The sequence below is a fragment of the Rhagoletis pomonella genome, unplaced genomic scaffold (genome assembly GCF_013731165.1).
Source record: "Rhagoletis pomonella isolate Grant_MI unplaced genomic scaffold, Rhpom_1.0 Rhpom_scaffold_00011, whole genome shotgun sequence".
Lineage (NCBI taxonomy): Eukaryota > Metazoa > Arthropoda > Insecta > Diptera > Tephritidae > Rhagoletis > Rhagoletis pomonella.
This window is the reverse complement of record NW_023458565.1, coordinates 9,339,409-9,355,253: the sequence shown is the minus strand read 5'-3', so window position 1 is coordinate 9,355,253 and position 15,845 is coordinate 9,339,409. Positions and strand designations below refer to the sequence as shown.

At 32.2% G+C, this 15,845-nt stretch overlaps 1 protein-coding gene across 1 annotated transcript in view; it reads right to left on the bottom strand.

The window, feature by feature from the left end:
• The window catches only part of LOC118746589 (eukaryotic translation initiation factor 5B), a 135,015-nt gene that overhangs the window by 7,330 nt on the left and 111,840 nt on the right, over positions 1 to 15,845 (bottom strand). The window contains exon 8 of the mRNA XM_036480428.1: positions 523 to 684. Coding sequence (XP_036336321.1) covers positions 523 to 684 — 162 coding nt within the window. The remainder of the gene's footprint in view (positions 1 to 522; positions 685 to 15,845) is intronic.

Below are 15,845 nucleotides of genomic sequence, written 5' to 3'. Positions count from 1 at the left end.
AAAAAAACGAATTCTTTATCTAAAAACATGAAAGGAAATTTTAGAAAAATTAAAAAATATTTATAAAAAAGAAATAAATTTTTGAAATAAATTTAATCTTTAGAAAAAAACAATTTAGTTCCAGAATGAACTTAAACTTTTAGAAAACTATAGAACATTGCAGTTTAAAAAAAATTTAGCTTCAGAAAAAAATTACGTTTTAGAAAAAAATTAAGTTACAGAAAAAATTAAATTTAAAAACGCTAAATTTAGGAAAAAAATTTAATTTTAGAAAAAACGTTTTTTTTTTAGAAAAAATTTTAATATTGGAAGAAAATTCATAATCTTATTAAATCCGCTTAAATGGCACGTAAAGTTAATTTTGGGTCGTAGATTACGGATCTGTTTACCGTTTTTCTAGATCAGGTAATATATTTTGAAAAATTGAAACCATAGAACCGATGTATTTGTGCGCAAAATAAAAAAAATTACAGTTGCTAGTACTTAGTAGTATTTTTATTTAGCATTTTATTTTACACTTACCTTGCTCACAAGCATATCGTCAGCTTCAAAATGTCGTCCAAACATTTTCGGTGATTCGCCGGGTATCGGTTCAATTTTTATGCAAATTTCTTGTCCTTTCCGTGCGCTTTCTATTTGTTTGTGGTTCGATTCAATGGACGTTACAATGCCAATGTCAACAAACTGCAAATAGATAATAAAAATAGAGACATTAGTTAATATTCATTATTTGGTTTAAAGTTTCGAGTCTTCTATTAAGGCGTTTATTCTCAGACGAAGAATGAACTATCTTTTAATAGAAAATTCTTAAAAATAAATAAATAAACATAAGTGGCACACAATATATCACATTGAAATGGCGTGCTATAGATATTACCGATACTGTAAATGCAAGTATTTTTGTTTGTTTTCCAATAACTTATAACCAGTTTTGAGAGCAACAAAAACTAATCATTAATTTTCAATTACAATATTTCCAAATTTAAAACTACCAAAATTTATTGTCCATTTTCAAAATTCCCAGAGAGCATTTAAATTGGCAATGAATTATGGAAATGTTTTCGACTACCAAAAATGTATGTCCAACTTCAAAATTTTCAATTACCAAAAATTCTCCAAATTTAATTAATTATAAAATATAACAAATAAACACCAAAATTTGATTATAAAAAAAAATTCTCTTTATTGGTTCTGCATAAATACTTGTCGAACAAACACTTCTTCCTTAGTAGAAATCGTAAACATAAAACAATATTTTCTTTGACGTTTATGCCCACAAAATGTGTTTATGAGTCAGGTACTTAAAAACAGGATGTTGCTATTTCGACATTTCCTGTTGGTGACGTTAAAACAGCGAAAACGAGTATTTAGAAGATAACAGCACCTAATTAAAATGACAAAAAAAAAACAAATAGTGCGTAATCAAATATTTTCAGCCAACAACTAACAGTTATTTTACATAGCTTAAGGTATTAAAAATGTTGTTTTTAAATCGCTTTTCTAGCCTCAGAGAAATTAATGGCCACTTTGCATGTATGTACATGCATACATACTCGTATTGACAGCATGTTTTTCCAGGTGAGCAAAATTTGATGTCGACCAATAAATATGCATGCATTTGTAGATGTGTGTGTACATACATCTATACATATTTGGTGAGCTAATAAAAGCAAATTGCATTTTGAAGCGCAGCTGCAGTTTCTGACAAGTCTGTTGACAGTAAATTTCTTTTTGAAGTAGACACTTTTAAATGCATATGTACGGACATACATACATATGTACATATGTACATACGTTAGCGCCCACGCATCCATTCAGCTTACGCACATTCAAGTGCCCACACCATGCATGTTTTTTTAAATCACGCGCACACACTCTTACACTCATATTTACACCGACACTCAGTTGCATACGTAAAAATAGCTGTCGAAAAAATGGTGTCTTTACATTCATTCATTAATTTTTTATTTTTATATTTAAATTTTTTTATAACAAATTTTTTTAATAAGTATGATCTTGTTTTTAAAATATTTCAGCCAAACACGATTATAGTTGCAATCTTATGTTAGAGTAAGTGTTTGATTGAATGCCGTCTGCATGCACTGCAAAATCATAGCTAGTCCATGATGGCTTGGAAATCAGTCACAAAGAGACAGGTGACTAGAACCACTTTTTATCTCTCCATATGAAAGAACTATTCGATTTTTTTACGAGCATATCTTATGAAAAAATAATATATCGACGGCTGAGTGGAAGATCGCCTGTCCGTTTGAACCAGATTCTGAGATAGGGCGTTCTTCAACCGTTTGCTAAGATAGGGCGTTTTCAAACCTGCAGCCCAGATAGGGCGCTCTTCTACTCATCCGACGATATTTAATGGAAATAGTCCTCTTTTTAAAAATAAAAATGTTAATCAATGGGATTCGAACCACTAAACTCAGATTCGCTGGCTGAATAGCGTATTCTACCATGACAACGCAGTACGTACAGTGACTCAAAAAAGTGCTCACATGTTAATTTTTTTTAATAGATATTCACAATGTGTTTCAAGTTAACTTTTTTTGTTATTTTTCTATGAAAATATTGTCCCTATAGATGTTATATCTACACAATTTAGAAAAAGTTTCATCAAATTGATTACTTTACTTTTTTTTTGACGCCGGTCTTTTTTGGATTTTCGGATTTTTTTTATAAAAAAATGCATGTTTGTGAGCCGCTTGAAACTTACTTTTTATTGTATTAAAACTTGATGGGCCACAAAACTTTATACCCAACAATTACCTATTCCACTAAAATTTGGATTAAAAAGTTCGAAATGTTAAATAAAATTTTTTGAATTTTTCTAATTTTTTTATAAAGTAGTTTGAAAGTTTGATATATATGGTTTTGATTAAAGCATAAACAATATTTTTATAAAAATAAAAATTTACGAGAAAAAGTTTACTTGAAAAACGTTGTGAATATTAAAATCGGAGATCGATTAATCATACCCTTCCAATTCGATTTTTTGTCGACTTTCTAGTTCCGATTCGATCCGTGAGTTGATGCAAACATTCGATTGTTAGCTATCTGATAGTTTTTGGATTAATCTAGTGAGGGATTCACAACGGTATCGTAAGTGTCATATTGTTGTATGTCGTAAACTTTAAAAGCTTAATTAAACGTTTAGAGAACTTGAAACAACCACCAACTATTTTTTAACACTGAAAATTCATAATATGACTTTGATGGCACTTTGCGAACCCCCTTAATACATTTTTTAGGCGTTTCAAGTTTACGACATACAACAATACGACGCCGTTGTGAATACCCCACATATATTGAACCCATTATAAGAAATGCATGGTTTAAAAATTACTTACATTATTGCTCGTAATTTCAGTGTTGATGAGATGACAAATTTAAGAAAACATTTTTCACTATTTCTGGCTGCATCGATTATTTTTATTTCGATTCGAATCGATTTAAAAATCAATTTTTTTATTTTGATCTGGCATCTCTACTCTGATGTGGTGCTCTTCCAAATAGCAAATTTTGTCAAACAAAAACTGGGTTAGATCTTGAGCTCTCATTTTAAGTAGATGATTTTCCGAATCAATCTAATTTTTCTCGAACCGATAAAAAATATGATTTTTAGAAAAGTTTTTGTAATTTAATCACCAAATTTAGAGTCTGCTTGTGGTTTTATTATTAAAAAAATTTTAATTATTGTTTTATTTTCCATCTGATAAGAGTATCCTAATTTTAAAAATGTAACCCGCTTAGAATTTCTTTATTCGCTATTTATTTTTCAATTATTGTTGGCGTTGAAGAGTTTGCAAAAAAGTTAAGCCCATAAGACATTTTAATAGCCTGGAATACGAAAGATTACAGAGGCTCCCGTTATCAGATTATGCCCCAACCTTAGAGCTAGAAATATCTATTCCCATACATACATAACATTGTAACACCCAAACAACGAAACACAAAGAACCTCGCTAGCGTTCGAAAAAATTAAACGCGAATTATATATAAGCTCAGAATGTAGAGTTCATTCAAATTTTTTTTGTTGAACTACGGCTATTAAAACAGCATCTGGTCTCCCTTCCTACTGGGTAGGTACGAGTGTATATAAAAGCGTCTTTGGTTGTACATACATATCTATTTTTTGTATTCTTAAGCGGTCTCGTCCACAGACCGGATGTCGTCTATTTTCGAAATTCATTCACACTCAACAACAACATTTAATATCGAAAAGCTACAAAACAGTCAACAACCAAATTAAAAAGCACAAAAAGAAACAAACAAAAAAAATTCAACTAAGAATTTTGTGAGTCACCGCAATGTTGGCGGCAATGAAGAACTTGTGTTTTGCTTAGCTATCAAGAAAATTTACGACTACGAAAGGATTACTGATAGTACATACTTAAATATTTATTAAATCGAGTGGATTTTTGTGGCATTATATTTTTGAGCGCAAACCTTCTTCGAACACACGTGTCGTGTCTCGAGGCGAATTTAGACCAAAACAAAAAAAAAAATAGAACATTATATTTTCTATCAATGACCACGTAAAATTCGAGCAACAAAATCGAATGTCGTAAAATTTTATGTTCATTTGTATGTACACACATATATATGTAGCTTAATTTTATTTCTTTCTGCATTAATTCATTGATTCATTGATGGAGTTGTTTTTGTCAACAGGAAGTACTAAATTAAGGCAAAAAACTCGCAGAATTTTTGAATGACCATGATGGGAGGAAGTAAAGATTGCAATTGCCATTTTAGGGGCAAACAAATGATCGTTCAACAAGAAGCCAAATGAAGGAGAATGAATTAAAAGCGTTTACTGCATCCGACGCAGATACAATGATACAAAAAGGGGAAACGAGACTGAGAAAACGAATAAAGTAAAAAATAAAAAAATAAGGCACAACGCGAGAACCCATTCAATTGAAAAAAAAAAAACAAGAAAGGCCATACGAAGTTGGTTTTTTGTTACTTTTTGGGCAATCTTTCGACAGCTTTCGAACATCTGCAACTTTGAAGACTTTTATCTGCGCAATAGCGCTTTTTAAGGGCAAAAAAAGACAAAGCCAATCAAAGAATTCGCGTAAAAAATGTGACTGCTGAAAAGATATAAAATTGAGGTCTCACAGGGCAATTCTGGCAACTGTGCGCTGTTCGCCTTTTAGCATTAAAATTTTTAAAAATTAAATTAAATTAAAAAATATATGAACATATTTTTCTTCTCAAAACAATAAAAATTAATAAATAAAAGAAAATTAAATTAGAAAAAAGAAAGCAAAAGAGAAGGAAATAACACTTCAATTTTAAATAAGATTAAAAATAATGTTATTTATAAAAATGACAAAAAAGCAATTTAAAAAAAATTAATAAGGTCTTAAAAATTGAAATAAAGAAAATGTATTTCTCTTTTTGAAACAATAAAATTTAAAATTTAAAAGAAAATAAAAGTAACTAAAGAATAAAAAATTAAACTGAAATAAATAAAATAAATTTTTAGATTTAATGAAATTAAAAAAAAAAATATTTTTCTATCTCACACAATAAAATCTAAAAAATTAAAACAAAATTTATGTAAAAAACTAAAAATAAATATTTTAAATGGAAAAAAATAAAATAAGTTCCAAAAAATTTAATTGAACTAAAAAATATTCTAAAGAAAAAGTAAATAAAATAGATTTTTAGAGCAAATGAAATTTAAAAAAATATATATTTTTCTATCTTAAACAGTAAAATCTAAAAAACTAAAACAAAATTTATCTAAAAAACTAGAAAAAAAATATATTAAAAATGGAGAAAATAAAATAAGTTCCAAAAAATTTTATTAAACTTAAAAAATATTTTAAAGAAAAAGTAAATAAAATAAATTTTAGATTAAATGAAATTAAAAAAATTATATATTTTTTTATCTTGCACAATAAAATCTAAAAAATTTAAACTAAATTTTACTAAAAACTTAAAAAAAAAAATTATTGGAAAAAAATAAATTAAGTTCCAAAAAATTTAATTAAATTGAAAACATATTCTTTTTTAAAACAATAACAACCAAAGCATTAAAAAATAATAATAAAAAAGAAATTATTAAAAAAGAGAAAATATTACTGGTTTATTCGAAAGATCAAACATCGCAGCTTGACGGTGGGATAACACGATTACCGAACTTGTCGCGCAAAAGATCGATTGTGGCATGGACTGTGTGACATGTCGCGCCATCCCGCAGAAACCAAAAGTCCTCCAAGTCCATGTTTTCAGTTTGCGACCACAAATAAACGTTTATCATGTCTCTGTCTTCCCGTAGACCGAAACGGCGTTTCCAGCAGCATTTATAAAAAAAAAATGGGCCAACGATGCCAGCGTTCCAAAAACTCCACACCAAACTGTCTCTCTCTTTGGATGCATTAGCTTCTTGACTATCAGGTGCAGGTTTTTCGATCTCCAGATGCGGCAGTTTTGCTTGTTAGCATAGCCGCCGAGATCAAAATGCTCTGCGTCAGAAAAGATGATTTTTCGAGCAAAGTCGTCGTCCTTCATTTCCAACGTAGTTCAAGCGCAAAGCTATTCATTTCGTTCCGCAGTGATATGATACTGACCAGACTTCCAGCGGGAAAGAGCTGTCACTGTCAAAATATCATATGATAAAAAAAAAACGATACATGGACCACCCTTTATTTTGTATAAAGAAAATACTTTTTTTCGTATAATGGCTTTAAAATTGTCTGAACCAATAATTTTTTGATGGAATAAGAATATTTTCTTTCAGAAACCTAGAAAAACTTAAATTCTGATGCATATTAGCAAAAAAGAAAGGTAAATACGAACATAAAATAACGTGTTTAAAAGATAAGATGATCAGTTATAAAAAATAGTAAGCAAAATTTTAAAGGTAAATATGGGTTCTTCCATGTAAAAAAGGAGAATGAAATGCCTTTTAAAATTCTTTAACTATCCCTTTTTCGCAATTTTATAGATTTTTAAATATTTCTATGAAGATATATGAGCCTAAATTTTAATGAAAACAAATATATTTTATAACACAAAAGAGTTGGCTCGAAAATTAAGTACTTTGGTAAAAAGAGGGATTTACACTGTTTCACTACTCACAAAGAACTAAGACATTGTTTAGTATTTTTGAAAGGAATTTTATGCATTATGTCCAAAATTACAGAAGTTGATTTTCCTGTGTATTTTTGGAGCACCCTAATAATGTATGTACATATATTTAGGTCGGCTCAGAGCCCATCTAAAATTACTAATTCTTACCAGTTCGTAAGCGCCCTTATGTATTTTATGCAGATGGTGCATAAAGGCGCGCATTTTTTGCAATAATCTTTAATAAATTTATTGCTATATTTCCAAATAATTTCTTCATGTGTTTACATGTATAATATACTCAGACATCAATCACTTAAGTCCGCTAAGGACTAAATTAATACCTTCTAAATTATGCGCGCTGAAGAAGGAAGTCATGATTGATCGAATAGTAAATAAAAGCATAAAGTGGTATGAAGTACACAGATTGCAGACTAAAATTATTTGGTGTTTGGTTGCTGCTCGCATACGGAGAACGAAAAAGTAAAATCTCTGTCAAATTTCAGATGATGAAGTGAACTACATATCTACATACATACATCGTGGCAAGATCGATACCTATGTACATACATATCATCCCAACCTTTAATGCCGACTCGTTCAAGTGTCGTTAACTTCGGCAGACAAGTGAAGATAAATGATGGATCACTTCTGCATGCACCATGAACGAGCAACAATTATTTGATCAAAATTCTGATTTATTTGCTTTTTTCCGCACCAATACGAAAAAGTCTTAAATAAATTTCAATTATGTACATAAATATATATTAAAACAAAAAAATTGGTTTTCAATCCAAAATGATGCATAGATCAATTAAAGACAATCAGAATTGGTGAAAAAGAAGAAAATGTATGCTTACTGCATGAAGACGTATTTTTTATCGAAATTCAAGTAAATTTTAGTAATGACCTCCTATATCAACGAGATTCATTTGTGATTAAGCCAAACGAAATTGCATTCAAAATTTCACACCATACAACCTAGAGCCCGTGGCCGTCCTATCCAGATCCTAGATGATGATACACGAAGGCTTGGTGGGTGGTTCTGCGATATGTAACACGGAACAATAAAAACCAGAGACTTTTTTTTTGCCTTGAAGACCTAAAAAGCAGCATATAATCAGTATATCTTGTTACAAATTTTAAAAGTCAAAAGGTAACTTAATTTCTTTACTTTTTGTTATAAAACACAGGCTTGGTGTATGCAAAAAGAATTAAATTATCTTATGACCTTTAAAATTTTTAATAAGATATATCGACTATATGTATGTATGTTGCTTTTCAGTTTTTAAGGCAAAAATAAAAGTGACGGTTTGCCTCATAACTTTCTGAGTAAAGTTAATAAAAAATATGCCATATCTAACAAATAAATAAGAAGAAAAATTAAGAATGAAATGCACTTAGGCACTCGAAAGTTCCAGTGGCAATTCAAAAGTGTCGAAAATTTTCAAACGGTTTCGAAAAAATTCCGGTAAGTCTCTCAAGATACAAAAAAAAATATAATACAAGAAATCCGGAAAGTCTGAAAATATTCTGAAAAAAATCCAGAAAATTCCCTAACAAATTCCAAATGTTTCCGAAAAGTCCCGAAAAGTAAAATAAGATGAACGCTGATAAGTCCCGAACAAAATTCTGGAAATATCGTGAAAAATCTCCAAGAAACACGCAAGATCGGAAGGCATTTTCATAAAAGGCAAAAATTGCCAGTTACTTTCTGCCCAAAAATATCAACCGAAAATGAAATGCAAACGCGCAAGCAAAATATATTTTTGAATGGAAGAAAATGTGCAACACAGGTGGCAAAAAATTGTCAAAAATCAACAGACAAGACATACCTGAAAAGCTTATAAAATTCGGATTAAGAAATTTGAAAATTGTGTAACAATTTTGTGAAATTTGTTGATGTTGCCATACTCACAGTTTTATCTGTAAATCACAAACAGAACAAGTACAGGTCTGTCAAAATTTCCGATTTAAAGAATAAATTAAAATATCACTTTTGATTTTTTTAGAAGTAAATCTTTAACTGAAAAAGAAGCGATGGAGGTGCAAAGTTTCCTCCATTGAATAAAAATGTGATTCGCAGCATTCCAATCATACCTTAAAATTTCAGAAATCCCCTCATTTTTGAAGGCTAGAGTTTTTTTTGCTGAAAATCCAGTTTTTTCTTGGGAATTTACAGAATCTGACAACACTGATCATTAGCCAACACCAACTAATCCCAAATTTCTTAACAACAATTTCAAAATATTGCCTAGCGCAACCTCGAACGTATAGATTGTTGTTGTTTTTTTATATCCGTTGCCTCTTGGCTTTCAATGACAGATAGAAAAATTATAAAATTCTATAAAATTGCGTCAGAAATTTATTAATAAAACAAGAACAACGCAATATACAGTGGTGGAAAAATAAATAAGGACGCGACATTTTAACAAATTTTGTCTATTTTTTTTTGTATTATGCATTTTTTCCATACAAGAAAAAAAAATTCCGAAAAAAATTTCTAAAATCAACGCGATCTTTTAGCATCCTATAATTTAATTGGCTTTAAAACTTCATACTCAAAAAAATTCGAAAAAATCTGATTAAAATGTTGAAAATTTAGATGCAACTTTGCAGAAATTTTTATATGGTTTGAACAAAGTTTGAAATATGAATTTATATGGTTTTTTTTAGATAATGAGCCATACTTTTGTAATAAAATAATGATAAATATAAAGTAAACAGAAGAAAAATAGGCAAAATTTAAAAAAAAAAAACGTCGCAGCCCTATTAAGTTTTCCTCCACTTTACTACATTCTCGACTGGAAAATTTCAATTTCGAGTTAAAGGCGTTTACAGTTTTAAGAAGTGGTCTCTTCGTATCGAGAACGGCAGAGGTCCAAAATCAAGTCCTAAGCAATTTTTCCTCTTCTACTTTTGAACTATGGATTTTAGGTACTAGGGTGCCTTAGGTAATAGAAACAAAAAGTAAATTTTACTGCAAACTCAAAAAAGCTTCCAGAGTCTCACATCCGTTTGTCATATAAAAAAAAAAAAAAAATCTCGCACTAAGGAAGCCTAAACCCGCTTTCTGTCAATTCCGCTGCGTTTGAGTTAATGTGAAAGAAATACTATAAATTAAACATTCAGCCTTTGTACGTATCAATACATACAGTCCGCGTTCGTCATTCATTACGCCACGCACATGCCGCATTCACTAAAATCCACAAAATTTATGAATGAAAAACAAGCAGCAAATCCATACTACAAAGTATGAATGAATGAGCATTAGCGTATTGTATTGTAAGGCAAATGTTGAATACAAAAAAAAATAAAAATAAAAGATATGTATGCATATGTATAAAGCCAAAAATAGCAACAATGCCAACGATAAACAGCCGGTGCGACAACAGACGAGCGGAAGGAAGGCTAAGAATAAGCGGCAAAGTAATGAAAAAGAAAACCGGAACAAGTAATTTTTATAAACCGTTCCGGAAGTAAAACAGTCACATGCGTTGAGTGCATATGCGGTACGTATGTATGTACATTTGTATATATGCTTGTACATAGAAGGGCATATGGCTGGGGCATTCAGACAACAACAACAACAACAGTAACAACAATAAGAAAGATGCAGCAATTGTGTGAGCAAGCAAATGAACGGTGGTTGCTGAAAGGGGCAGCTGCCTGACAAACGCACGCACAAACCCATGCACATGTGCCACAATGCATATCGTCCGTTCATTCATTCATTTACGCTGCTCAATGCCGCTGCATGTGACCTAAATTAAGATTATTTTTATTTTATATACTTTTTGTTGTTGTTGTTGTTGTTGGTATTCTTTAAACACGTCTACCCTCTACTTCACAGTCGGAGTCGGAAGTAGTCGTTAAGAATACTTCCGTTTTGCATTTGCCTAATGCAAATATCCACTCGAAGTGGCGGCAATAAACAACAGCAGAAGCAGCAGCAGCAGCAGCAGCAGCAGACTGTCTGAAATACAACTCTCGCTGGGATTGAATAGAAGTCGAAGGCAGCAGCAACACTTGAAAGGATCGTGTAATGGAACACATATAGGAGTATGTAGTATATACATACTTTACGTGTTTAAAAAAAAAATGTTTTCTTTGTTGGCACAAAGCCGAAGGTTTCCATTGGCATCCGTCTTTTGTTTTGCAAAGCCTGCTGTGTGATGTGTTTTTATGCAGTGGCACGAAGCGACAGATAAAAACATGCATATTTTAATGCAGTTCTGAATAGGCTGAAAAGCAACGATAACAATAAGCCAGCGAGCAAATCTTGTAAAAATGCACTTAAACACGTTGGGAAACGATAAGCGCATTTAATTTTGAATTATGCATGAAAAGGAACTGTGTTATTAAAATTTTGAGAAATATACATTTCTATAGACATAATGCCAAGTTTGGGCTTTTTTCTTCAGTGCAGCACTGAATCGTTGCGTTCCTATCCGATTAGATTCAATTTTAGTTGGTTAATAAGCAATTAGGGGGCTTAGGTGTCAAAAAATCAATTTTCACTTTTTGGTTGATTCGGATGGAAGATGAGATGCCTTTTCACGTGGTGAAAAGCAGAAAATCCTAACTTGTTTAGAAGTGTACTAAAAATGTAGAGAAAGAAGAGTAAAAATACGACAAAATATAATTTATTGGTAATGAACAAAATACATTGAATTATAAGCTATAAAGACATGATTATACACTAGAAAAACGTATTATGGGCCAAAAATAATAATGCTGAGTAGTTTATGTATTTTTCTTTGTTGTCGTTTTCCTTGAGATCTTTTTACGTGTTGATCCTGAGGAAGATGGACCTGGTACTTCGTCTTCATCATCATCGCTCTCTTCATAGTTTTCATCATCGTTTTCATCATCCTTTTCATGGAAATATTGTCCGTATACGGCACTGAACTCCTCATCAACACTCATGTTTCATTTCATGCGAAATGCGAAGACGATAATCAACAGAAATAGTAAACGTCACTTCTTCAGTGTTACTTTTTTAAATGTTCCACACTAGCAACTTACACGATGAACTATAATAATATTCCGACCAACAACAACACTTACTGGACCAACAACAACACTTACTGGACGTTCGGCGCGGAGGACAATTAACGAGATAATGAGAAACTGACGAAACGAGTTGCTTACTTTTAACAGCTTTTTCACAGAAAACTAGTTTTCGCACGTAAGCTCCCTTTTCGTAGACCAGGTCACAAATATTCTTCTGTGCGTCGTGCACAGTGTAGAAAATGAACTTTTTTGCGACAAAATCTAATGTCCCGAAATCGGGAACAGCTAGCGAAATAAAAGCATAAACAGACATTAGCATTGGTCTGAATTAACGGCCCAGTTGATCTGATTAAAATTGTGCTTTGACAGACGGAAGTAATGCGGATTAACGAGCCGTAAGGTCGTGGGTTCGAGTCCCACAGTCGGTAGAATTTAAATTTTTTTGTATTGATTAATTTATTAGTTCTGCACTTTTTTAACGTTGCTTTCAGTTAGTTGTTGTTGACTTTTTTAATAAAATTAAAGTCTAAAAATTTAAATGTATAGAAAAAAAGTGATATAAAATAAAACAAATGAAAATAAAATAAAGTAAAATTAAACATATAAATAAAAAAAAAAAACAAATAAGTAAAAAGTAAAAACAAAAAAAAAATTGGCAACCGGTCCAACCGAGGATCGAATCTGGCACCTACAGACTTGTAGCACGCAACTCTTAGCACTCGGCTACCGCGGATGTCGAAATCCCTTGCTTTGTTTGCTTACTTGTACAAAAGTAGTTGGACCGAGGATAAGATACTCGGAACTCAGGGGAAAACATATGTCCATTTTCCAGGCTGAAACTTACGACATAGAAAGATGCGCGGACTTTAATACAAGCGAAACTACCGGTATTAAAACATTGCGATCGTGATTTACAGCCAAGCGGCTATCAAGGCCCTCAGATCTCACCAGGTAACATCTAAACAGGTGATGAAAGCCGAATACTCTTGGTCTGACCAATCGAGTTTGAGTTCTCAGAATTCTGGGACATATTGGTATTAAAGGAAACGAGATCGCCGATAAACTAGGGAAAAAAGAAACATCAAGCCCTTTCATCGGTCCAGAACTTTTTTGCTGCATAGGAAAAGGGGCACTCTCTGCCCTTATCCGGTTAGAGGAAGAGGCTCAACGAAATCGTTACTGGGATAATCTACCAGGTCTAGAGCAGTTCAAAGCACTTTTAGGAGCATACAACCTATAACGCTTCAAGGAATGTATGAGCTTATCAAAGAATAACTTAAGAATTGTTACAGGAATCTTGACAGGACACTGCAGGCTGAACTATCACCTGACTAAACTGGGAATTTTCTCGCAGGAGCGATGCATATTTTGCAGGTCGGATATTGAGACAGCATAGCACATCTTAGAAGAGTGTGCTGCACTGATGCACAAACGCAAAAGACACCTGGGTGAACATCTAATAACCGAGGGGGAAGTGAAATCTGTAAATTTAGGTTTCATATTAAGGTTTCTCTCGGATACTGTAATAATGGACACACTATAAATCCATGAAGGGGCACAATAGCTCTTAAGGTCGCAGTGCTTTAAAGCTCAGTTATGCAAGACTTAAGACTTGACTTGACTTGAAAATTGTATATATGTAAAATGAGCAGCGCGTATAAGTAGTTACCCAAAAAAAACGACTTCATTTAGAAACTTGAAGAACTATAGATTTTAGATTTCTAAGTGCAAAGAGAGCCGTGAGAGAATCTATCCTTTTTCACATATTTATAATACAAATATGATTTTTTGTATAAACACAAATATGATTTTTTGTATAAACACAAATATGATTTTTTGTACAAACTCAATTCATGTGGCAATCGAAAAACAAACTTTCAAACAAAGACAGATAATAAAATAAAAACAATCAGAATTTGATGTGCTTAAATACATTTAGGCCCAATTTCATATGGCCTATTTAAGTAGAGATTGTTGATTAACTTCAAAAATTCATTTTCAGATCATACATTTAATCCACACTTAAATGGCCATAAACAAATGCAACAACAATTTCAAGGAGCAATCAACAGTGTTGCAACTTGTTTGGCATATTTAAATAAAGTTAATCTGAAACGCAACGAAAGTTAAATGCCGTTTAAATATTCATTTAAAATTGGCCCTTAGTTATTTCGACTGTAATTTGTATTCAATTTTACCCCAAACAAATTAAACGAAATGTCCTACCTTTAAACAAATGGCATGTGGAAACAGAACAAATGACATATTTTTAACATAGCGACACCCGTTTTTATTGCCTAAATTTGTCTTTAAAATTTGTTTGTCATTTATTGCAGAGTGGAAATCCGGCATAACAATACAATTATTATGTTGGCTTGGACATGTCGTATGTATGGATGATAGCACTCTGATAAAAAGATCTTTCGACTCGACAAGACACTCATACTCATGGCTGTTGAACGAAAGCAAGAGCGCCCAACATCGCAAATGAAATAGACAATTGCCGAAGTCTTTGGTATCGGCTCAAACCGACTAACGATTGTAGCGACAAATAACAAGACGAAGAAGTCGTATTTACACATGTACATAAATACTTATCCACATATTCATTTTTCCATTGTCCTTATCTTAACTTAGAAAGCTCTTGCGGGCAGTCTTCTAATGAAAAGCGAAAAACACACACATATAAGTATACCAACCAGGATATGTATTTGTATATAAATGTATTCGTTGTTTAACAAAAGTCAAACGGCTGAGTTTTAGCGGCAGATGTCAGGTCGCCAGTACCTCAAACCACGAGCTAATTAGTGCCATATATGTATTTACCCACCTAGCCGGCACTTTCAAGCACTCAAACAGCAAACCTACGGAACGAGGATTAACGCAGAGATTCAAAAAGGTCAGCGAGGCGTATTAACATTTGTCGTCTTGACAGAAAATATGAGCTCACCCTTTTCAACCACCTTTTAAAGACGGCAAGTCTCTTTAAGTGTTACGGTTTATTCAGGTGTCAAATTGCTGTTGTCAATATGTCATTTGGTTCAGTTCGCTTCGGTTCAAATGCTACTAGCCTTTGAGCTACATTTAGGCAGTGGCTAAGATTACAGCTGGACTTGAAGTCAACGGTCATCGGCTTCCAAAAATTGTCAAGTATATTTATACTACAAATACAGTATGTACATATGTATGCAAGAGTGTCTATATACATATGCACTTTTATTTGGTGTCAATTTACCATAACAAGCTACCGGTTGCCTACTTGGAGCTGGCTGTATTTTTGTAGGTGAATATATCATTAAAGGGTAAAAAGGTGACATTGTCAGGCTACTGGTTAGATTTGTATTAACAACCCTAAGCCAAAAATATGTATGTACGTATGTATGTATATTAAGGGATATCAATACACGCATACATATGTGTTTGTAAATCACTTAATTCGCACGCATTTTGAATTCGGAAGTGGAAGTGGTTTACTGTCCGCCGCCTTAACAAACTACTTGACCGCTTCTTTTGTGTGCCAGCAGGACTAAAGCTAATTATTGCAGGTATTTCGTGTGGTTGCAAGTTTGACTGGGCTGGGAAAGTAAAAGTAAGCGCATTAATTAGGAAACAATATGCGGTTTTACCATTGAGTTTTCGACGTGCAAAGCATGTGTATGCACATACATTAGACTGGTTCAAAGTAATTTACTTTCATTTTTTTTAAATCCCCTGTGAAATACTTTCGGTAC